This window comes from Dryobates pubescens, chromosome 2 (genome assembly GCF_014839835.1).
Source record: "Dryobates pubescens isolate bDryPub1 chromosome 2, bDryPub1.pri, whole genome shotgun sequence".
Lineage (NCBI taxonomy): Eukaryota > Metazoa > Chordata > Aves > Piciformes > Picidae > Dryobates > Dryobates pubescens.
Window position 1 is genome coordinate 57942166 of NC_071613.1, and position 23752 is coordinate 57965917.

General features: G+C 47.4%; 1 protein-coding gene across 1 annotated transcript in view; it reads left to right on the top strand.

Annotated features, from left to right (window-relative positions):
* Positions 1-239: 239 nt before the first annotated feature.
* Positions 240-23752, top strand: part of NXPH2 (neurexophilin 2) — a 40293-nt gene continuing 16780 nt past the window's right edge. Inside the window, exon 1 of the mRNA XM_054177862.1 lies at positions 240-878. Within this exon, the coding sequence (XP_054033837.1) occupies positions 825-878 (54 nt within the window). The 5' untranslated portion in view covers positions 240-824. The remainder of the gene's footprint in view (positions 879-23752) is intronic.

The window sequence follows — 23752 nt, forward strand, 5'->3', positions numbered from 1 at the left end:
GCAGTGTCCCCGGGCAGGACAAAAGGTGCCAGACACAGGCTTGGGCATCCCTCCGTGTCTCCTCATGCTGTGTTTCCTCGCTAGGACCATGGCTGCCCACCCGCGTGTGGGTGCCAGACCCACCCGGGAACAACGGAGCTGTGACAGTGGTTTCCTATGCAAACGGGACCGCAGAGTGAAAGCTAAACCAAACTCCAGCCGCTCTCTTCCCCCCTCGGCGAAGCCAGCCTCTAGCCCCGCGAACCGCCGACACCTTCCGGGCAGCGCGGCGGGAGGCGGCTGCGAGCGGAGGAGGGGCCGCCGCCTCTTGCACCTTGCCGGGGCGGGCCGGGCCGCCGAGCCCGGAGCTGGGGGGGGTCCGCTCGTCGCCCAGCGGGGACGCACGGCTACCCCCTCCCTCCATGGCTCTCTTCAACTTCAGCCCGGCCGGGCGGCTCCTCCGCACCATGGCATGTAGCGGGGCGGCAGGCTCCGGCAACCGGCATGCCGCCGGTCGGCGGGTCCGCAGCGGGCTGTGAGGGGGTCCCCGCTCCGCCTCGCGGGGGGTGCCGCTGTCGCCGCCGCCTCCTGCCTTCCCGCCTTCCTCTTCCTACCTTCCCCCCCTCCCGCCTCCCGCCCGCCATGGCCGCCCGCGGAGCGGAGCGGAGGGGCGCGGAGCGGCGCGGCAGTGCCGGGGTCTCGCTGTTGCCTGCCGGCGCCCCGTGAGGGGCGACAAGCGGGGCGGTGTGTCCCTGCGCTCGGTCCTGCCCCCGTCCTCCTCTTCCTCGGAGCGGAGATGTGCGAGACCCGTGCGAGGGGAGTCGCCTCCTAGACCAGCAGCCAGGATGGTGCACCTGCAGCCCCTGCCCCTCGTCGTGGTCCAGGGCGTCCTCCAGCTCGTAAGTCTCCTTTCTGGTGCCCCCAGCCCCTGCTGCAAGACTTCGGGGGGAACCGGCGCCCTTCCCTCCCGGGAGGGCGGCGGGCGCGGTCTCCGCTGGAGGCAGAAGCGGAGCTGGCCCCGAGCAGCTGCACCACACCAGCGGGCAGCCTCCCGCCGCCCGGCACCCGTTTTTGTCTATTTTTCTGTAAGAGGAATTGTGCTTTTTTTGGCGCGTTGGCTGGCCGGCGGGATCGCGGGGCGCTCAGGTGCCCGAGCAAAGAGCCGCTCCGGAGCGCGGGGGGGTGCGCTGGGAACTGGGCATGCCCGGCGGCGGGAGCCGCCGCGAAGCCGGGCACCGCGGGACCAGGGGCGGCTGCCGAGCACCACCCAAAACTGTCCTCTCCAGGAAAGTTTTCTGCAGTCTTCAAGTGCCTCTTTTGGTGTGCAGGACAAAGCGACGGGATGTGGGTAGAGTCACCAACGCTTGCAAAGCTTCCCCGTAACTTGGGGCTTGCTGCAGCGCATGGGAGGGGGGTTGTTAATTTTTACCATAAACATGTGGCACACACCAGGTTTATGCCACATATTCCGTGGCATGCGGTGGGGGGGATTTGAGGACTGACATGGTGACAAGGTGAAATGCGGAATTGGAAACACAAAGCGATGCAGGGAGGAAGCAAAACGAGGTGCGCGGCTGCGGACGGGTACGCGGGGAGCAAACTTCTCTCAGAGCCACCAAACTGCCCCGATTGTGGGGCGTTTATGGTGGAAAACAAACGTCCATAATGCCCGTATTTATACACCAGAAGAGGTTGAAGAGAGGAAAAACGTATTTCCAGAAGAGTTCGGCAATCTTCACTTCAACGAGTATTATTAAAATGTAATTTCGGAATTATTGGGGGGACTTTTGTTTTCACACCCTTAATTACCTCTGATTCGTGCTGTAAAAGTTGTGCCTCTCATCCTCAGCTGCTTTGTATCTCAAAGTTTGTCACCGTAGTCGACAGGGAGTGTGTAATAAACCTTGAAGGGATTAAACGCCCTCCTTAAGAACTGGAGTCTAATATTACAGCGTGAGTTGATTGATTAGTTTTTGAGGAAGCTTATGTCAAATTCTAATCCGGTTTTGGATTGTGCTTGTCCTGTAATGTTTTTCGCTCCAGCACTTTATCATAGCAGTGAAGTAGCGAGCTGCAGTCCTGCGATAAGGCGCACATTTCTTTCACACTCCCATCCTTTTGGACAATAAAAGACTGTTTACATTCTTCACATTCTTACAGCCCAGTTTCCAGCTAAACAACGCGCAGGGCTGAAGGATGGGAAAGGAAAGCAGAAAATGGATTACAAAGTTGCTGAGCAGAGGGGAACTAAATAAAAGACTCTTCTTCCTCACACCTACAACCTCTCCCAGGCACTCACACCCAACTTTTCATTTTTTCAAACAGATATCAAAGGGACTGATTGACGCCTGTACAAACAGGGACTGGGTTTGTCACACAGTGTTTTACGGATGGTGCTGGGAAGTTGCTTGCTGCGGTTTTACATACCTTGGGTGAAGGCTGACTGAAGAAGCAAAGTTGCTGTCTTGAGCAAAGATCATGCACGGTCAGTGCAGGTTTTCAGGGGGATGTGGCACTCGGCTCAGACAGGAGTATTCATTTTTTTTCTGCTTTCTTTATAGACAGTTTTTGGGATCAGTTAGTGTTATGACTTACATCAATTACCTGAAATAATAAAGCCAAACAAGAATGTGTGTGGGGTTTGAGGCATTTTAGATATACCATTTAATGCTAATCCACGACTAAAAATTGTGTAAATACATTGTGGGATGGTATTAACGGAACACCTGGTTAACATCTGGTTAAGGTCACAGTTTATTGTAGGCTGAGTTTGGTAATAATACTTGGTAATGCAGGTCTCTGCTATTCTGTGTTCTCTGGCCACTGCATGGAGGGACTGGTGGCTTCCTGGAATCTAATTAGAAGTTTTAGCAGGCAGGCATTTGCGGTAGTGTTTCTTGACTTGTTTTCTTTCTAACAGAAGCTCAGCTTGGTTAATGCAGCACTAAAGGCTCAGCTTCTCAGCCAGGAAAGGAAAAAAATTTGTAAGTTTTAGTGTTGCATTACAGTAGCATTCTACTAACCCAGAAATGCTACTATCGACCCCTGCCTGACAGTGCAATCTTATCTTTGATGAAATCAGAAATGTTAGAATGCAAAATATTTTGGCACTCTGTTTTAATGAAGGTAGAAGTACTTCTTTTTCATTAAACTCCAAACACTTGCTTGGCTTTCAAATACCAAAGTGCGGTATTACCTCCTCATTAAAGATGCAGAAATGTAGAATAAAGCCCATGTAAAACCTCACAGATTTGAGGAGATGCTGGGGACTCTGACAGGCAGTCACCGAGTTTCTGAAAGCAGCCTTAGATGAATGTTTATGCACCGTATCTAATACTGTTCAATCAGGAGTTTAATACTTCCTCAGTCGAGTGTGGATGCATTTTTGGAGCAAGTCCTTGGGTGGTTACTATAGCTGATGGATGGTGTGGCAGGATGCATGCAGCATAAGCACACCTATATTTCCTAAACTGCTTTGCATATTTGGGAACGTTAAGGCTGCCTGCTATTGTGTCAGGGCAAGGTGCTGGCTTGCTTCGGTATAAACACATTCATTTTAACAGTCATGTTTGCTTTATCCTTTCAATATAGATCAGAACAGCCCTTTGCGGTGCACACTCAGTACGAGTCTGGGCTGTTACTGATAAGAAGCCCCAAACCTGTTGTGTTGTACTGCATGGTCATTAGCAGGTACTCTTGCTTAACTCTTAATTGTTACTAGTCTTTTTTCACTTGTCACATCAGTGCTGAATGCCCTGGTAGCAACCTCTTTAGAATGGAGTTCCACACGTTGGAAATGGAAAAGGCTGGAGTATTGGCATTACATGGTTTGTAGTATGCCTGATAGTGTTTTGTTAAGTTAGTTTGGGGGGGGTGGGGGGTGCTTCTGCTAATTGCCTGGGAATATATTTGCCATTTTAAAGAAAACTTGGTTTAAAAAAACCCACAACACAAAATAAATGTTGTCGGTAGCCAGTATCGTCTGTTCATGTTATTAATTTATGCCTTTACAATAGCCTGTTTCATAGGATTGTTTAAAATAGCTCATATGGGGTCTTTGAAATGTGTGAGATTTCCCCTTTCCTTTAAGGAAGGGGGAGAGAAAAAAGGCTGTGTCTAGGTTTTGAATCAAGAAGCAGGGGTTGCTTTAGCTATGGACAGCTTGTGTAGTCACTACTCCCCCTTTGTCTTGGCAAGGCATAGCTACAGGCAGACACAGACAGGACCTGTGGATCTGCTGGGTGAGCCAGCACCATAACTCTGGGTTTATTCCCCCATCTTTGCAATCCAAAATGAAGAAAGGATTACAGCAGCATTTTCTGGTGCTTACAGTTGCACCAGCTTCCCTGTCAAGAAACTCTCTTCCAACATGATCACTGGGCGGACCTTTCACCGTGTTAGAAAACTAGGAATTACTTACTTTACAAACCTTTACAAGCAGTTAGTTATGTACCAGCAGTGTTTGTATAGATGATAAATAATCAGATAAAAAAAAGACAAAGTAGCTTACTGTTCTTTTTTCTCCACCAAGACTGAAGTACCGCATTTGATATGAGCAAAATTCAGGGGCAGATGAGGTTTGTTTGGACTCCTCAGGGGCTGGAATGTTTGCCTATGATGAAAACAATGTGTCAGAGAATGAAGCCAAACATTGTCACAGAGGTTTTTAAAAGGAATCTTAACAGCTTGAGCGGAAGAGGATAGTTACAGATTGCTATAGTACAAGACATTGCTTCACACACAGAAAGAGCTTGGAAACTGAGAGCTGCATTCCCTTTGGAAAGACGTGTGCATTCACCACGGCAGGTGTAGAATCGGGGGCTGTTCCTTCTGGCTGCTTTAATTTTGCCTTGCAAACGTGCCTCTGTTACATGCCCTTGGAGTGAGCGTCAGAAACGGGCACCACGCAGAACTCTGAACTCCTGCGTCGCAAAGGTAAATGCTTCCCTCCGGTCGTCTTGAAGCACACAGGTGCAGTTCCATCCCTCCTAATTTCAGGGAGATCTTTCTTAGGAAATGCACTGGGCCAAACATTTCATTTGGTGCATTTTGGCATTTTTCTTGATGCTGTAGGCATTGTAAGCCTACATCTCATCCTTGTCTAGTAAAAGCAGCTCAGGGAATGCAGGCGGTTTGAAGTTGCAGACAGCTCAACAAAGGCTGGTTTCAGTGTGTTGAGAATGGATTCTGCTGACTGAGGAAGCGGGTCTTAGGGTGGATGGGGCTAGGTAACACAGCAGGTTAATATGCAACACTAAACTCAACTTGTCCTTACATCACATCTTTTGACCCAGTTCTTGGAGTTGGTGGATGACATTTTTCAGTTCATTGGTAGGCTGACTGGGGCACAGAAAGGTTATGGACCCTGGCTAAGAGCTGTATTGCAAGTCTCTTTGGTGTCCATAGGCTGCAAGGTACCCCAGGCTCCCCAGCACAAAGTGCGTAAAGTCCAAGCCTCGATCTTTCCATCTGCTCCACAGAAAGGGTTTTTCTGCCATTGCACAGCACTTGGAGAGCTGCATGTCAGAGATGTGCTCTAAGCGCATCTTAGTGCAATGTAACCCACAGGGAAGTCAACAGAAAGATCAGTGGAGCCCAAACATTAATTTGGGAAGCACTTTCTGCTTTGCTTCCTGAGCCTTGGTTTCTGCAGGAGAGGAATTTGAGCATGGGGGTCAAAAGGGAGCAGCAGAAGCTCACTGGGCTGGAGATTCAGGGCACTGAAAAGGTGCAGCTCTGCTCTAGGTGTACCAAATTCCTCTTGTGCTGTTGAGCTTTCACCCTTAATCAACTCTTCACAAACAAAAATGTGTGAGAAGGAGGAGCTGCTTGGCGTGGCACTTGCTGGGGTGATCTGCAGGGAGGTGTTCACCTCAGGTACTGAGTAAGACAAGGTCATCCTTGGGCATTTTGGCTAGCAGGTGCAGTAAGGAAAGGTCAGTGCTAGCTTGTGCTGAGTGGTTTTGAGACAAAAGCTGCCATTGCATAGGTGTGGGCTGCATCTGTATCAGAAAGAGATGGAGCTGTTCTGCTGCTCAAGGGAGACTCACTTTGAGTCTTCTACCTGTGCTTGTCAGTGCATGGAAGCCAAACTCAGTCAGGAAAAAGCATGAATTTGTTGCCTTTACTACAAAACTGCTGTGGTAGGTGACTATTTAAAAGCATGTGTACTGCACAGGACATGTGGTGTGTTAATGTCTTCTGGTCCTGATTCTTCCTAGCTCTTTAACCCCCCACCCATTATAAAACAAAAATGCTGACCTTGGAATCCTTATGAGATCAAATCCTGCAAAACTGGTGAAGAGGGAACTGGAAGTTCCCATTCACATGAGTTATAAATTCATTCTGAATTTGATCTCCAGACACTGTTTTGGGGTGTATTTCCCCAGCCCCATTCATCATTCCCATTCCATTTTCCTCCTCAGTTTCCCACCAAGTAACTGTCACTGATGTAGTTTGTTTAGGTAATTAAAGGGTCAATTAGAGAAAAAAAATGGGTGCAGCTGTTAGGGAGGTTCTGCTTTCAGCGGACCCTCTCTTCTGCAGAGTCCACGAGAGTCATGTATCACCCACTTAGGAGTCCCTTTCCCCAGTTTAGCACTTGCACACTTGCAGGCTTTCCCTGGTGCTCTCTCTGTATTCACCCCGTGCATCAGCAGCTTCCCCGTGGCTCATGCTTCAGAAACTCTCCCTGTGCCGTTGTAGCACTCAGAAGCGCTGGCATCTGTGCAGAGCCATGGCACACGGCCCTGCCTGCGCGTCGAGTCACGCACTTGGGGCTCACCCTGCAGTCAATGAAGCAATGGAGGAGTCTGCACATGGGGCTGCAGCCCACTGGGCTGCACTTCGCAGCAGGACTCCGTGCAGCGTCCACCACAGGCTGGAGCCCCAGCCTTTGCCTAATCCCAGACTGCATTCACCGGGCTGGAAAAGCTGCAGGTCCTGTGCAAAAATCTTGTTTCAGCACTCTGTCAGGTGAGCAGGAGATGGGATGGGCAGCAGGTGGATAAGGACTCCCACAAAAGCCATACGGTTTGCAGTTCAGGACTGGCAAAACAAGGTTAATCCCTGTCCTGTGGGGAACCTCCTCCCGCGTTCAGTCGCAGTTAACAAAGGCGTTATTCCGGGATTGGAAAGACAAGGAAACAACAGCAAGGAGGAAATAAAGGGCTGTGAAAATGAGTCCACACTAAAGACTAAGTAGTTTTGTCCATGCTGCAAAGGTGTTGGTGCTGGTACTGCTCTCCTGGAAGGGCAGCACTGTACTGTAAATGCAGGATGTGAACGACTTGTGTGTTATGCAAGGTGGAATTAAAGAGCCGTAAGCGCTGTCGTTCTGGGGAGAGGTTTGCTCTTTGTTCCAAATGATTGGTAGTAAGAGAAGCTATTGCTAGCAGGGAAGTGAAAAGGAAAGAATAGGGAGAAATAAAAAAGGTAAAACAAAGAATCTAATTCTCTAAAATTGGGGTTTATGTGCACTGGGACCAGTTCTGGTTATTGTCACTGAATGCCCTGATTCTGCTTCTCCAGATCCGGCACATTTGGTTTGTATGATCAGTTACACGTTTTCTGATTTTGCAGTACTTGGGTTTGGTCATGACCAGGTATTTCTAATGCCATCAGTCACCAGCATAAACACTACCTTAATTTCATCTTACTGTATCCATTAGCTTGGAAAATAAAGCACTGTGCATGGAAGTATTTGTTCTGTTACTGTGTGGATTTAAGGGCTTTATATGGTCCTGGTGGAGGAGGAGCTGGCTGTGCTGGAGCCTGACCTGAGGGGAAAAAACCACTGGGACTTTGCTGAGAGAGTAAGAGGTGAATGAGACTCTCTGCTCCACCCGTGGGCAGGTGGAGTGAGCCTGAGCAGTTACTGCAGGAGAGAGGGATGGACAGATGGAGAGGAACAAGGACTGTTCCCCTGCATGTGAGAGGCCGTGGGGGCTCCTTTCTGCTGTTACTCTTCCCACTGGAGAGAATTCAGAAGTGGGGTTCTTCCCAGCAGTTCCTCAGCAGAGGAAAGCAAAGAAGGAAGATTTGATCTCTCTGACTTAACCCAGCTCTTGGAATGAACAATTGCAGGACTGTGGTGATTGCCACGAGTGGTTCCGGGTACAGCTGCTGCTGGGGTGCTGCTGCTGCTGGGTGCTTTTGTCCTGTGAAGGGGCATGGGGAACCACAAAGCTTAGCACTCTAGAAGGGTAGAATATGGGATTTTCAAGTTTTTTCCACCTGCCTGGCTCTTGCCTGTTTGCAGACACCTGCTGATTGCTTCTGCTGCTCATCACATCTGTTTGGAGAGTTGGAACTGCTGTTCCCCATGGTCTTGTGGCCAGTGATTTGTTCTTAAGCCTTCAGCTGTGGCTGCTACTAGTGAGTGTGTTCCTCCACCAGTGGCAGCTTTGACCATGCAAGGTATTCCCAGGTTGAAATTTCTCCTTACTCCAAGCAGTTGAGTGGTTCTTAGAAGAGGAAATCTTAAGAGATTGTGGTAGAGGAATAGGTCTGTGAGAGTAGCTGGGTTGTACCCTGTAGCCAGACTTCATGGTACTTTCTAGGCAAGATGTGTTAGGTGTGTGCCATCATTACTTTCAGAAGCTGAGGGGCAGCTCAGTGAGCCTCAGTGTTTCTCAGCTTCACCTCCAGTAGACCAGAAGATTCTGCACAGCTGACCCTGTTCCTCGCTGGCCCATGGCTATAGGAGGCAAGGGGCAAGGCTTAGCCGCTGGAGTCGAAGCTGGCTTCTTGGATGTGTCTGCATCCATGGGCAACAACCATCTGTGGTCTCAGGTGGATTATTGCTTAGGGTTTGAACCCATTACTTCTGACATGGCACTGCCTGTTTTCCAAGGTGAATGCTTTCCTCAGATCAAATTCTAATACATCTACATCTTTAATGCAGTAACATGATAGTTGAGTGTTTTTTGTCCCCAAAAGACAAGAGAAGGAACAACTCGGAGGACATTTTTAAAGTGCAATAAACCATGTGTGCGTTCTAGTCATCTGAGGACCATGTAGTTGGAAACTGAGGAAATGTGAATGCAAAGAAATAGCTTTATCCCTACCCATAAGTGATATTGAGGTAGAAAACATGAACTATAAAACCCTCTTCTGAATATCATTATAATCTATTTCCTACCATTTCAGGACAAAGTGTAATATATCCCTGGAGGTGTTCAAGGGGAGATTGGACGTGGCACTTGGTGCCATGGTCTAGTTGTGAGGTCTGTTGGAACAGGTTGGACTTGATGATCCTTGGGGTCTCTTCCAACCTTAGTTACTGTGATACTGTGATATTTATTTCATATACTACAGGGCAGAGGTGGCATTATGAGGCACGTGGAAACTCCACTGTACTCCTTGATTCATGGGGCTGAACCCAACTCCAGTCTGCAAGTCAAATGTGGTAGCACAAGTCAGTGCCACTAAATCTTGCTGAGAGACCACACTGGCAAGGTTTAAACCTAGCTATGTCTGAGCAGCCTCCAGGTTGAAATGAAAGAGAAACAGCAGTGCAGCTGCTGGCTGTAGGCCATGAGTATGTGTGTTCCCATGGTTCAAGAAGTTGCTCTGGCATGTGAAAAACCAAATTCCTTATTTTGTAGATTTTAATCTTTAATTTGGGAATAATACAAAACCCTCCTCTTCTGTTGTGGAGCTTCCTTGGTTTAAAAGCAAGTAAAAATCTCATAAGATATTCAGAGACAGTAAAAAAGAAAAGGTCAGGAAGTGCTCTAATTAAAGATGAAGCTTCAATCTTCAAATTCCTTTGTTGTTAAGATTAGAGCACTGTAGCAGCTGAGTTTGATCTTAACTGGCTGGCAAGAGAGACAGTTTTGGAGTGCCATAATGCAGACCAAGGCAAGAGCGAAGCCCAGTCTTTAGTTCCTTGAGCAGCAGTGTCCTGGGGAGGAGGCTGAAGCCTGTGCTGCTCCCCACTCCTCGGGCTAACAAAGTGCTCGCCAGCTCTGTGGAAGCACTTGCAGCAGGCAGTGTTACTGTGGCACGCTGAAGAGTTACTGGTGTGCTGGCCTGGGCCACTTTAAACTAGATGGTTGAAACACTTGCTGTGGCACTCACAAGACTGCAGCTCATTTGCTTTTAAAACAGATTCAGTTTGGCTAATTTAAATCCTGTCACCGTTCCAGACAAGGGAAAGACTGATGTTCACCTCCTGATGGAGTTGGGACAGATCCTGTGGTACAGCTGCCTTTGTATGCCAGAGTCTGCCTCATCCAGCTACTGAGCCACTGTGTAGTTTAGAGCCATTGAATTAGTCTTCCAGTGCTGGAAACATCCATTTCTGAGTTAATTTTGAATCAAACTGCACAGTCTGCTGTGCTGCATGACAAATCCATCAGTCTTCTACGCATTCCCCAGCCTGGTTCTGCTCTCTGCTGTAAGGAAGTCTCTGACCCTCCAGGGAGCTTTTCTAAGCTGCATTCTGCTGTGAGCTGCCTGCTTGCCACCTCTTTTTCTCCTTCCCTCATGCTGCATCCTCCTATTTTTTTTTTTCTTAAGCAGAACATGCTCAGTTTCTGTGAGAGAAGCAGCAGCATCCTCTTTGCTTTTCCTCCTGGAGATGTCTGCTTGATCCAAAGTACCAGGAGCAGATAAAGACTGTCTTGTCTTCATTCCTAGTGCCCAGCTTCACTGTGTTTTGGTTTTTTATTCAAAGCAAAACACACTGTATTTGCACAGGAAATAGAGCCACCTTGCCAGGATCTGTCAGTGGTCATTAGCTTACCCCTGCCAGCTTTGTCCCAGCTCTCATAGTGGATCAATGCAAAGGCTTTAGCAGCTTTGGGTCCTAGGTTCTATAATGTACTTCTAGAGTGTTTCCAACTAAAACTGTGAAATGTTTAAATCTCAGTTGTTCTCAAGTGAAATCTGAGTGGCTATCTGCTATTAAAGCAAAAGACTGCAGCATGGTGAGGAGGCTGTTAGACTTTGTGTTTGCAGAACCACAGAGGCTAGGAACACTGCACTAGTTTTCCCTCCCAAGGTGGAATGGGCTGCCTGGGGAGGTGGTGGAGTCACCATCACTGGAGGTGTTCAGGAGGAGACTTGATAGGGTGCTTGGTTGCATGGTTTAGTTGATTAGGTGGTGTTGGATGATGGGTTGGACTCGATGATCTTGGAGGTCTCTTCCAACCTGGTCTATTCTATGCTATGCTATGCTATGCTATGCTATGCTATGCTATGCTATGCTATGCTATTCTATTCTATTCTAGCTGTGGCAATGAGCTCTGGTGTGTAATATTTTGGTCCTGACCAAAACCCATGCCAAATTGCATTTACACCACGCTAGCATTCTGGAGGCACAGGAGGGGTTTTTCTTTCTGTGTGCTTTCTCTCTTGCCCCTGGCACCCACAGGCCCAGACACTTTTCGTACAGCTGTGCTGGTGAATCACAACTGATGGGGTTTGCTTCCACAAAGCTCTTCCCTTGGAGGAGCCATTCTCATCCATCCCACTCCTCCAGCCTCTTTTATTTTGCTTCTCACGAAACTCAGTATCCACTTTCTGTCACCTGACTGAAGCTAGCTTAAAATAATGCCAAGGTAGCCGAGTGCCTGACAGGAGAATAAATTCGTTGTTGAGTTAGGACCTATTTGATTTAAAATACATGAAGTGCCTCTAACTGCAGGAATGAAGGAATATGACATACCTCATACTCAGATCCATTTTATGGTATTCACCCCATAATCCCTTTATTCAGAAATGCATGGCCTGTGCATTATCTGCAGTGGACAGCCTAACACTGCTGTGATGAGGGAATTTAAACTCCACGTTCTATTTAACAAAACCTTTTTGTGGGTGTTGGATCTGTTGCTCTGCTCGCTCAGACTGAAGGCTCAGTGTTGCTGGGTTTAATACTTAATGTTGAACAATGGAGAAAGAATGAATTAAAAACAGCTAAGTTTGTCTTCCCGAAGACTAAGAATAGCATCCTGCAGGAATTTGCCTTCTGGTGAGTTTGCAATATTCTTTCAGTGAAGAGCACAGTTATGTTTTTGGTGGAATAACAAGATTAATAAGGTGACAAATACAAATACAATAGGCATTGTGTCTGTGCTGGGTTCTGATGGATTGGATTGTTTTGTTCACTTCAGATTAGCTACCAGCTTCATTTTAGATTTCTGCCAATAAGCCAGTAGCTGCGGAGGAGATTCAGCTCTGGGTTCATTTAGATATTAAAGCTGTCGCCCTGATAACACACACCAGTAGTGGCTGAACTGGCTTGTCCCATACCAGTGCTATTAATATCCCTCCATGCATTCAGGGAATATTGAGATAAAGTGGTCTGTGAGCCAGTTTATTAATAAAGCCCGCTCTGCTGTGAGTATGTAGCCTATGCCCTGGTTTCTGGTTTACCCACTACAATTATTTCATAGAAATCTAATTATCCTCGGGCTCAGCAGCTCTGGTGCCTCTAATGGAAGTGCACAGAACAGTTGAACAGCTATCTGAGTGGGACTGAAATACAGCTGATGGGCAACAGCATCATAGGAAGCTTGATTTTCTTAGCAAAGGGACTAAAACTGTGTTTGTAACAAAAATGAGTCTGAAAGCCAAAACACAGCTGTACAGCAGTCACAAGTTCCCCAGGGTTTACTGGGGTGCTGACATTTTGGGGAGTTGGTGCTTATTCTGTAGACACACAGAGGCTCCAAAGGATGTGTTGATCTTTTCTTGGCTGTAGTGACAGTACAGGCTGCTGTGTGATTCCTTTGCTTCAGGCTCCTCTTTGGAATACTCTGCTGGAAAAGAAACAGTACTGGGGTTTAGTGGGGTAACCCCCCCACATAAATACAGTGCATTTCCCCCTCATTCCTTTAGTTTGAGAATAGGACCTGTCAGGAACTTTTCCTGGAAAATTCACCTATTAGGAGATAGTACAGAAGTTACCAACACCAGAGCTTTGACTGCAGTTTGTGCAAGGTGCCTGAGAATGAGACGCTGCCAGCTCCCCACACAGGAGAAAGGGAGATACCTAGCAAGGTGCTGAGCAGAAAGCAGGATCTCAAACTCTGTCCCTTTGAGAAACTTCAGAGCCTTCCTGTGGGTTGCTTCCTTTCACTTAGACTAGCAGGAAGGTGGTTAGACTAAGGTAAAGCAGCTTTTACCGGCTAATGAGTACATAGGTGCTAATATCTGCATTCTCTCTGGGCAGGTAAGCCAGCACTTGTCCTATGGTTAGGGCAGAGGCAGGGAAAGCCAGCCTGGTCTCTCCAGACAGTGTCCTGTTTGTCAAACTGCCCTCACAGCTGCTTGGAGGAAGAAACAAAGTACAAACGTGTCCTTTTGTTCTTGGTAGGAGGCGGGATCTGTGTCTTCAAACTGAGTGAGAGCAGAAGGTGGCTTCTTTGGACACCTACCAGACGCTCCTGCAAGGAGACACTGCAGTGAAGAAACTAAAAACTACACCAAAGTCAGAATTAGTGGAGCCATCACTGCAAGAATTGTTTCCTCTGTGATCTCAGTCACAGGTGTGTGAAAACCACACCCTGGATTGGATCCTTCACTAGAACTGGATGAAAGAATGCCTGGACTTGTATCCCAAGAGGGCTGTTCATGGGCTAGGAGCTCAGGTGCCCAGTGAGGCATGCACCAAAACAAACTGAACAGAATTTGCATTCTTGAAGCATAGTATCAGGAAGGTTGGAAAAGACCTCCAAGATCATCAGGTCTGACCTTTTACCCAACAACTCCATGACCACACTAGACCATGTCATGGAGTGTCACATCTGCCTGTTTTTTGAACACCTCTAGGGACATGAGGACCACTGGGATCATGTATCTCAGTGTGATGTCAGAGGTTCTGGATTTAGGACCTGGGGATCTTTATGAACCTGTGGAAAAGCTGTGACTCTCTCAAGTCCTCCCTTTGCATTTGTTGTTTCTCTAGCAGATGGGTACCAGGAGAAGCTATCCACTATCTCCCTGTGATGTAGGACTGCTCATACCAAATGCTCCTGGTATTATTCCTTAGGTTTTTTTGTTAGGAAATGCCATGAGAACCCCTGGGAGGCTTCACAGCTGATGGTATCATATTGCTTACTAAGTTCTTCTAGTACTCCACACAGCTTGCCTAATTCCTTCCTGTTATGCTTAGATATCTTCTTTTTTTCATCCTCTTGAGACACCTTGCTTTAGGCTGCATTATTTACCTGTTCCTGGGGACCTTTTCCTCAAAGAACTACAGTGTTGGTGTTGTGAGTCACAGCAAGTTTTGCCTCTTTATCAATGCATCTTTGGAGCAACTTGGGTCTCTTTTAAGTTCCCTCTTCCCTGATGATTTTCACCAGAACATCTTAATGGAAAGATCTTTTCAGTGCCAATCCAACTTGCTAGGGTTAAAAGATGCCATCTGAGCACAAAGGGCTCCTGGAGAACCGGGCAGTTGTGCAGAGGAAGCAAGTGGGCTAGATGCAGATGTTACATTCTGAATCATCTTGGACTATTTTTTTACTTTAAACTGCAGTGCTTTTACCACCAGGGTTTTTTTTCATCCAGTTTTGTTTTCTGGCCATCAGCACCTAGCCCATGAGGATGGGACACTCTGTGTGCCACGTTCGTGTTCTGAAGCTGTGAGCTATGTGGCTGTACGAGTGCTGGGCACAAGTTAAGGAGCACAGCACCAAAAGGCAGAAGGAGTGCAGTTAGGTGTTTTGCATCAGCTCAGAGCTCAGGGAGAACATTCTTGTATCTAGCAGGAAACCTCCCTGAGCTCCCTGATGTATTACTTCTATCGCAAGCTCTTCAGTGATGCCTTCTGATTCTTGTGCAGGGCTGGGCACACATCAGTGCTCTGAGTAAATACAGTAGTGGCTGAAAAGAAAAATAACAGCAGGAATTACACATAAACAAAACCTTTAGGTATACAATCTGCTAGGTCTAATGGCTGATTAAAGAAATATTCCACCAGTTCCCAAGGGACAAGTTTCTTTGCAAAAATAATCACATATTCCATTGATACAAACCTGATGGTGCTTCACATTGCTTAAAAGAAATACATTTGGAGGAGTCTGTAAATGGTCCTTTTACCCAGAATCACCACCTGCTTTCCTTACAAGTCATCATCCTTAAGAGAGAAACTCCCCATTAAGCACTGGACAAGGTGCTAGTTTTTCTTGCAGCAGTCAGAAATAAGAACAATGAATGTGTGGGAGAAATGCATCAGTTTGGTTAGAAACATCAAAGTAATGGAATACAGACAAATGGGTTCAGGGAAGGCTCCAAGTACAGAATTATTGACCCTGGAGGAGAAGATGCAGAACAACCTTCCTAGGCTCTCCTTTGTCAATTTTACACAGTGTTTGCCAGGTGAGGAGTTTAACAGCAAAACTCAGAGCTTCTCCTCATTTGTTTTGTCATTTTGTGAATTACCTTGCTGCAAAATGTATTAATGCTGTGTGCAGGTACTGATGGTCTGTAAGGCAGTGCAAAGCAGTGCAGCTCACTGAGGTGGATTACACAGGTACACAGATGTGCCTCATCTTCTGCTTGCTCATTTTCAGACTGTGGTCTCAGTTCTGGCACCAACTGGTTGAGTTTTCTCCAGTGTGTCACAGTCCTGGAAGCGATGCGGCCTGCAGTGCTGCCTCCTCGTGTAGGGTAGAAGAGTAAGTCAGCAGATCACAATGAATAATTTTTTATCTTAGTAAACATAAATACAATTCACCAAAGTTAGATTCTGAGAGAAATTCTTTCTGCTAATTGTATTAATGAATACTGCTTCTAGAGAATACATAGAATACATAGAATAAACCAGGTTGGAAGAGACCTTCAAGATCACCGCGTCCAACCCATCAACCAATCCAACACCGCCCAAGCAACTAACCCACGGCACCAAGCACCCCATCAAGTCTTCTCCTGAACACCTCCAGTGATGGCGACTCCACCACCTCCCCAGGCAGCCCATTCCAATGTGCAATCACTCTCTCTGTATAGAACTTTTTCCTAACATCCAGCCTGAACCTCCCCTGGCGCAGCCTGAGACTGTGTCCTCTTGTTCTGGTACTGGCCGCCTGGGAGAAGAGACCAACATCCGTCTGTCTACAACCTCCCTTCAGGTAGTTGTAGACAGCAATAAGGTCACCCCTGAGTCTCCTCTTCTCCAGGCTAAGCAACCCCAGCTCCCTCAGCCTCTCCTCGTAGGGCTTATGTTCCAAACCCCTCACCAACTTTGTTGCTCTTCTCTGGACTCGTTCCAGCAAGTCAACCTCCTTCCTAAACTGAGGGGCCCAGAACTGGACACAGGACTCGAGGTGCGGCCTAACCAGTGCAGTGTACAGGGGCAGAATGACCTCCCTGCTCCTGCTGGCCACACTGTTCCTGATGCAGGCCAGGATGCCCTTGGCCCTCCTGGCTGCCTGGGCACACTGCAGTATGATTCTCTCTGCCTGGAAGGAGGGTATAGCAAGATGGGTTTTGGGCTGTTCTCCCACGTAGCAAGTGACAGGATGAGAGCAAACAGCCTCGAGTTGCAGCAGGGGAGGCCAGACATATAGAAAAGTTTTTCTCTGGATTGTCAGATCAGTCAGGCTGCTGGGAAATCTGGTTTGGGTTTTTAATGCTCATATCCAGCATTTTGTTGCTGAAGGAAAGGCAACAAAATATGTGCTGGAAGAGGGGGAGGAAGGCTGTGGGAGTGCCTCTTCTGCTAGCCATCTTTGCTTAACCAGTGAAGGAATTCCACCCTACACCATCAGTGTGGGTGTTGAGGGGTCAAAGCCTAATGCTGAGAGGAAGAATCCACCTTAAATACTCAGCACCCATCAGTGTCTTTGGAATGGAAAGTTCTGTTTCATCAACGTGGACATGCTGCGTGCTTGATAACAACTGCCTTTGGATTCTTCAAACCCAACATCAGCAGCTTCCAACAATAAAAATAACTTCATAATGACTTTTGAAGCAAACAAGATTGGGTAAATCATCTTCTTTGGGACGATTAGGGTTTGGGTTTGGTTTTTTTTGGGGGGAGGTTGTTTATATAGTGTTTCCCAACAAACTACGTCAAAACTTTGCAGCAGCCAGAGTGATTAGGGAAATTTAAGCCCATCAAACCCCCTCTGGATTCAGTCTGTAGTCTCACACAAGAATGAGACTCCATTTGTTACTGACCTCCAGTTAGAGCACAACTCACTAAGCACTCCCTTCAGAGCCTGAGTCCAGCTGCTTTTGCACCCAGCAGCAGGTTGCTCATGCTGGCAATAATGTCCCACGCAGGAGGCAGAGGTGCTTGTGAGGCTGTCTCAAAAGCCTCCATAAAGGACAACATTCCACTGCTCCCTCTTCAGCCACAGATCTGGCCTGGTGATCAATATTTGGCAATCAGTTTAGTCAAGCACAGTAAATTTAGTAAATCCACAGTAAATCTACGCTGGCTCTTCGCAGTCCTCGTCTGCCCCTGCATGTGCCCAGCTACGGCTTCAGAAAGGATTTGCTCCATGATTTCCCCAGGGGCAGAAGTGAGTCCTGAGCAGCTGTAATCTCTTGGATATTTTTTAGTCTTTTTGAGAAAATGGTCACTGTATTTGGGGTTCTTCTGGTCCTCAGGGACTTCTCACAATCTCCAGAACCTTTCCAACTTAATAATGAACAGCCACATAATAGCATCAGCCAGCTCTTCCAGCAGGCTGGAATGACACCCATCCTTCCCTGCAGGCTCTGCATGGCTTCAGGTGGCTCAGGGGCTCCCTGACTCAATTCTCCTCTGCACCTGACAGGCTAGGGGTAGAACTCATTGCTCTCTACCTAAAAGGAGGGTGCAGTGAGGTGGGTTGTTCTCTTCTCCCTAGTCTGAGGTGATAGAAAGAGAGAAAATGGCCTGAAATTGTGCTGGGGGAGGGTTAGGTTGGAGATGAGGAAACATTTCTTTGCTGCAGGAATGGTTAGGGACTGGAACAGGCTGCCCAGGGAGCTGGTGGAGTCCCTATGCCTGGTGGTGTTTGAGAAACATGTGGCCATGGCACTTGGAAGTGGTTTGATGGCCAAGGTGGCATTTGGTTGATGGTTGGACTTGACAGCCTCTTTCTAGCAGAACAGTTCTGTGATTCTGTGATTGTAAGGATTTTGTAGAGAACCTAAATAAAACTTCAGAGGACTTGAATTAGTTGCACTTAGTTGTGCAAAAGTCAGAAGCATCCCTTGAGGTTGAACACTGTATCACTGAGACAGACACCACTGGTTTTGTGTAGTGGTGGATGCTATATAACAATTAAGCCAAAATCTAAATAATTGTCTGCAAAGCAATTGTTGTCATTATGATTTTTTTTCTTTCCATCAACTAGAGGAGATGATGGTCCTCTTGAATGGATTTGAGCTGGGAGAGGGCAGATTGAGACTGGAGATGAAGAAGAACTTCTTGGCAGTGAGGGTAGGGAGACACTGGCACAGGTTGCCCAGGGAGGCTGTGGCTGCCTCCTCCCTGGAGGTGTTCAAGGCCAGGCTGGATGAGGCCTTGAGCAACCTGGGCTGGTGGGAGGTGTCCCTGCCCATGGCAAGGGGTTAGAGCTGCATGATGTTTAAGGTCTCTTCCAACCCAAACCATTCTATGATCTATGCTTTACTTACAGGGGTAGGTCTGGAGTTTGGTCTTCCATCTTTGCAGCAGAGAACAGCCTTGCAGAGGCAGGAGGAAATGTGCTTCCAGGGCACTGGAAAATGTTCCTTGTGGATGAGGATGCTCAAGGGGGGAGCAGCAATACACGGTCTCTTGGTGACTCTGGAGCACCAGTCTTGTAAGAACTGCTTCATTCTCCCATCTTCTCTCTCCCTGTGCAGTTTGAACAGGGTATACTGTTCACTGAAGTCTACAGCAGCAGAGAGAGGGCTCAGCAAAACTCTCCAGAGCAGCCTTAGCGTGGGTTAGCCCCACCTTGGAGTGAAAACTCAAGAGCAGTTGCTGAAAGTACCCGTTATTAAATCCTTGGCTCTTACCCACAGATACAGAAATACAGATACCCAGGGCAGGCATGGGAAGATGATTTGTAATCTGAAAACCTTTCTGGATTCAGCCATTGTTTCGTGGAGAGCAAGTGCAGAGGTGACACTGCCAGCCTGTGCCTGCAGCCGGACAGCAACTGGAGCTCTGGAGGAGCGGCTACTTGTCACCAAAACTATCACCTGATAGTTTTGTCTGACACAGTAAAGGCTTGTGGATAAATTATTAACTGGAGAAAATCAGATAGGCAAATGAACCTCCAAGCAATTATAACACCCAGGAATTTATCAAGCGTGGTGATGTTTCAGCTATGGCAAGAAATGGTCATTAACCATTGTCAGGCACTTGTGGTCTTCTACCATGCAGGGACTTCATCCTCTCCTGTTTGTTAACTGCCGTAGTGACAAGCTGCAGAGGGATGACAGATTCAGCTAAGGATCTGGAGTCTGAACACCTGTGCAGTGTCATGCATTTAAAAATAGAGTGTGACAGCACAACACATCAGCCCTCTAACATCCAAACGTAAACCACAGGGGTTTTCCCTTCAGCTTTTATCCAGGGAAAGAGCTTTCAGTCATCACTGACCAAGTGAAAATTCAAAGCAAAAGCTGTGTTGAGGTCCAAAATAAAGAAGACAAATGAGAGTGGTAGGCACAGATGCCCCAAAAGTATTCATCAATCATCTTTTCTTTCCTCTTGATGATGTTTCGGTGGCCTGCATCTTTGGGGGGTGCAGGCCAGTAACATTCAGCAGCAGCTTCTTCAGGAAGGTTAGAAGAGGACTGTTGACTAAAGCTACTTTGCATACCTTGATTTCTGTGTGACTCATCCATCCTCTGCTGAAGCTATTGAAAAAGAAACCAAAACATTTTTTGTTTTGTATTATCTTCTTTGTGGAGAGAAAAAAAAAAAAGGCATAAACCAAGGGCAGCAAAAAATAAAGAGTCTTGTTGATTGCTGGGTGAGGCGTGTGCGTTTCTGCTCTCCTCTGGAGGAGCCTACATCACTGGCAGTGTCTCTGCTTCCCATGTCCTTTAATAGTGCCCTTGAAACGTTAGTCAAAACGAAAGCAGGCAGTCTGGGAAGAGGGAACCAGTCTGCTTGAGACTCTTCAGTCTACTACAGTCCCTGTCAGCTGCCAGCATGCCCTGCTCTGGGCTTGAGCACAACTATGGGGTAGCCCCCCCAGGCTGGCAGTGCACCCAGCCCCTCTCTCCTGGCCCATTGCAGAGAACAAGCTGCCCAGCATGGGCGAAGCTTCGTTTGCAAAGGGTGGCTGTTTGTTCTTCATACTGGGCACAGTAATTCTGGGAAAGGTTTCTGGTCTCTGTTCCTTTGCAGTTTTATCAGTGGTGTTTAAAGGACATTTATTCAGTGTCTAGGGACAAGAGTTTTGTGTGATGGGGAGTTAGGGAAGGCCCACGTTTAGCTCTTCTGTGCTCTCATTTATGTTTGGGAGAGACAGAAACCTACTTTAGATGCAGATGAGGATTAGCATTTTGGATGATAGAAGCTCTCACCCATGAACGGGCCGCTTCTTAAAATCAATGAAACAAATTAGACTCCCTGTTTAGGAGCATCTGGCACCCTCAGAGCCCAGCTCCTGTAATGATGTCTGTTTATTAAAAAGAATTATGTAACAATATGGCTGATTTAGTTCAAGATGATTGGCTTAGCAACTTAATTGGACTCCGCAGTACACCGGAGCAAAAAATAATTGAATTAGCTCATTCGTTTGTGGCTGGCTGGAGGCACCGCACATCATGGCTGCCTTTTTAAAGGTGTGCAGCCATTCCAGGCTGCAAGGAGCTGAACCCTTTCTACGTCCACAGAAACCACCTCTGCACCTGTAAGACCATCAGCACCAAGATGATGTTCAGCATTGGGCCCCAGCTGAAGCCCATAGAAAGCAGCAAGAAGTTTGCTTTGAATCCAGAGAGCACTCAATGACTCCCTGCAGCCAAGGGAATCTTTCTAGAGGAACAGCAAGACACACGGGGAAGAGTCAATCTCGTTTTCCCCCTCTGTGGTCTCTCTTTCCTCCTGAGCTGAACCCCCACCCTCCAGCTCCCAGCTCCTGTTAGCATTCCAGAAGGCCAGCACGCACTGTGCCAGTTTTGTATCCATCCTGCTGCAAAATTGTATTTCCTCTGCTTCCAGGATGAGCACTTAGCCATGGAAAACATGCTCTTGAACTGCCTGCCCTGACAGGATACAGCCTCTCAGCTCAGACACAGCAGGGATTTTTCAGTATTATTGTTGAACCTCTCAGTAACACAAAAGTGGTGGAGTTAATTACCAAACTGTGTTCAGATTACTTAATATCCAGTTAGTATTTTCAGAGTGGCATTTGACAGTGGCTCAAACAACTTTTGAGCTCTTTGTGCTATAGTTCAGTTCCAAATGCAGTTTGCCGTGTCAGCCAAGAGACTGCTGTCTTGGGGGCAAATTGCACTTAAGTGGAGTTAATCACATCAGCACAAGTTGTTTCTATACTCTAGTTTTACACCAATTCAAATAAAATGTGAGGTTAGGATGCTGATGTCTCTCGTGTTGTTAACTGCAGATACTCTGAGTCCCGGATGGTTTCTTTTTCTGTTTCTATAACGGAAAAGCAAACTCCCCGCTTCCCTCCCACCCCCCATAGCACACAGAAAACTGAGACTAAAACCTACATTAAAATCAGAGTGAGGATTTGACTTAAAACATAAAAGAAGAAATAGGGCTGGAACTGCGTACTTATCACACCCTGTTGTACCTAGATGGAGCTGCACATCTGGTGTGTGAGATAATGCTCTGGTTAGAGACCGTCTCACCAGCACAGAAAATTGGAAATGAGTTGCAAGTCTTAACGCTACATTTCTCCACCACTGGGAGCAAGTGAGGCCCTGGGTTGCACTCCTTTTGTAGGCTGTGTGATTTGATTCCCTCTGTCAGCTCTGTAAATAGCGTAGGCATGGAGGAAATCAGAACAGGAATGGTTCTGCAGGAAATACTTTGTGTGGCACAGCTGAGAAGGTTTTATCTCTTCCCACACTGTATAGCCAGGTCTCTCTGTAGTAGTAGCCAGAGGAAAAAGGAAGAGGTGCTTGGCCAAAGCCAGAGGCTGAGCAATAGTAACCACAGGACCTTGTTCATTCATTTCTCGTGTAATATAAATCATTAAAACCCTGGGCAGTGGTTAGCCATTCCTGACCTGCAGCAGAGTCTATTCTCACAGGACTGCCTGGTCTGATAATTCACTCTGTCACGTATCTGCACCAGTCTGGCCCATAGCTATTGGACACGAGAAGTTCAATCTGTAGCCCACATGCTGCCCAGTTACTTCTCACTGAAACTCCTGGGTGGCTGCTTGGTTCTGACCTCTGGTAGGGAAGGTTTTCCTCCTGCAGGCATGCAAAATGCAAGTGTTTTGTTACCAGAAAATGACCCAGGTGTGGTACATTCAGCTTTGGACTTCATGCACAGGAAATCAAGGACATGTCTAAATGCAGAGCATCAGATTTCATCTGACCTTTTCGTATTCCATTCTTCCAAATGAAGTGCTTTCTCTTGGGTCTGTGTGTGCCTGCCCGAATGCCTGTTCAGCAGTAGCAGGGAGGGAGAGGAAGCCATGACAAGCCAGGACACAGAAGACAAGACTGTCTGTCTTTATTGTAAAACCTGGTATTAGTGATGTGCTCCCTGGCATTCAGCAACAGGCAGGATGGCACCAGGGAAGAATGCAATGAGCAGGGAGGCTGTTGGCATGCTGCTGATGCCCTGTTCCTTAAAAGGGGAGCAGTGGCAGGGGCCTCATGGTCTGGTGCTGAGGCCAGGAAAGCAGCATCCCAAACCAGAGAGGTGCAAAGCAGTGGAGTCACAACCTCTCCTCCCTCCAGTCTGTGCTAGATTTATTCTGTGTAGTGGCCATGAAGACAAAAGGAGAAAAAGCAGCTAAGTGAAGCATGGTGTTGGCACCCTGGAGAAAACATCTCCTCCTGAGTATTGAGCAGCAATGAAGTGCACATCAAAATGTTTGGATGTTTTGATCCACTTTCAGCTATCAGAGTTTTGGCTGAAATTCAGCTGAGCCCTAAGCAAAGTAGAGCACAAGTTGCATACAGCCTACCTGCACTAACGAGCTGGTGCCCTGTGCTGGCTGGAAGGAGATGTGCCAAGGTTTTCTTTTCTGGAGCGTGATTTGGGAATACCAACTCTGGCCAGTGATGCCACATGTTCAAGCCTCTTGTTCTCTGGATGTAGGTGATAACAAGCCTTGTTTTTCACTGTGAGTCTGGCCATCCTGCTCTCTGTGATTGGCTTGTGGACAGGAGCAGCTGCTGTGCCCCAAACAGGAGCTGGAAGGTTCCCTGCTTCAGCCCCAGCCAAGATGAACAGGAAAACCAGGTCTATTTACCCTGGAGCACACTACCATGCATATACTTTGCTTAATTTGATGCTTATGCCTGGTCCAGATTAGATTTGTACCTGTGGGTGATCCAGACATGCAGGGAACTGGCAGGAGGCTGTGCTCCCTTCATCTGTACCCCTGTGCAGCACTGCAGGCAGGTAGGACAGACAGACAGAGAAGCTCTTCCTGAGATGGTTCGTCACAAGCCACTGGCCCTTTCCTAGACAGCAGAAGCTGAACTGTTACGTGATGTAATGCAGTTTATTGCAGTGCTGTTTGATACAGCACACTGCATTGGCCTGTTCCTGGGGCCTCAGATTCACAGAATCACATTTTTATTGCGGGTTCAGCCATACACATACATACTTGGAGACTTCAGAAACCCTCTGTAATTGAGGAAGCAGGGCAACACATTCCATTTTCAT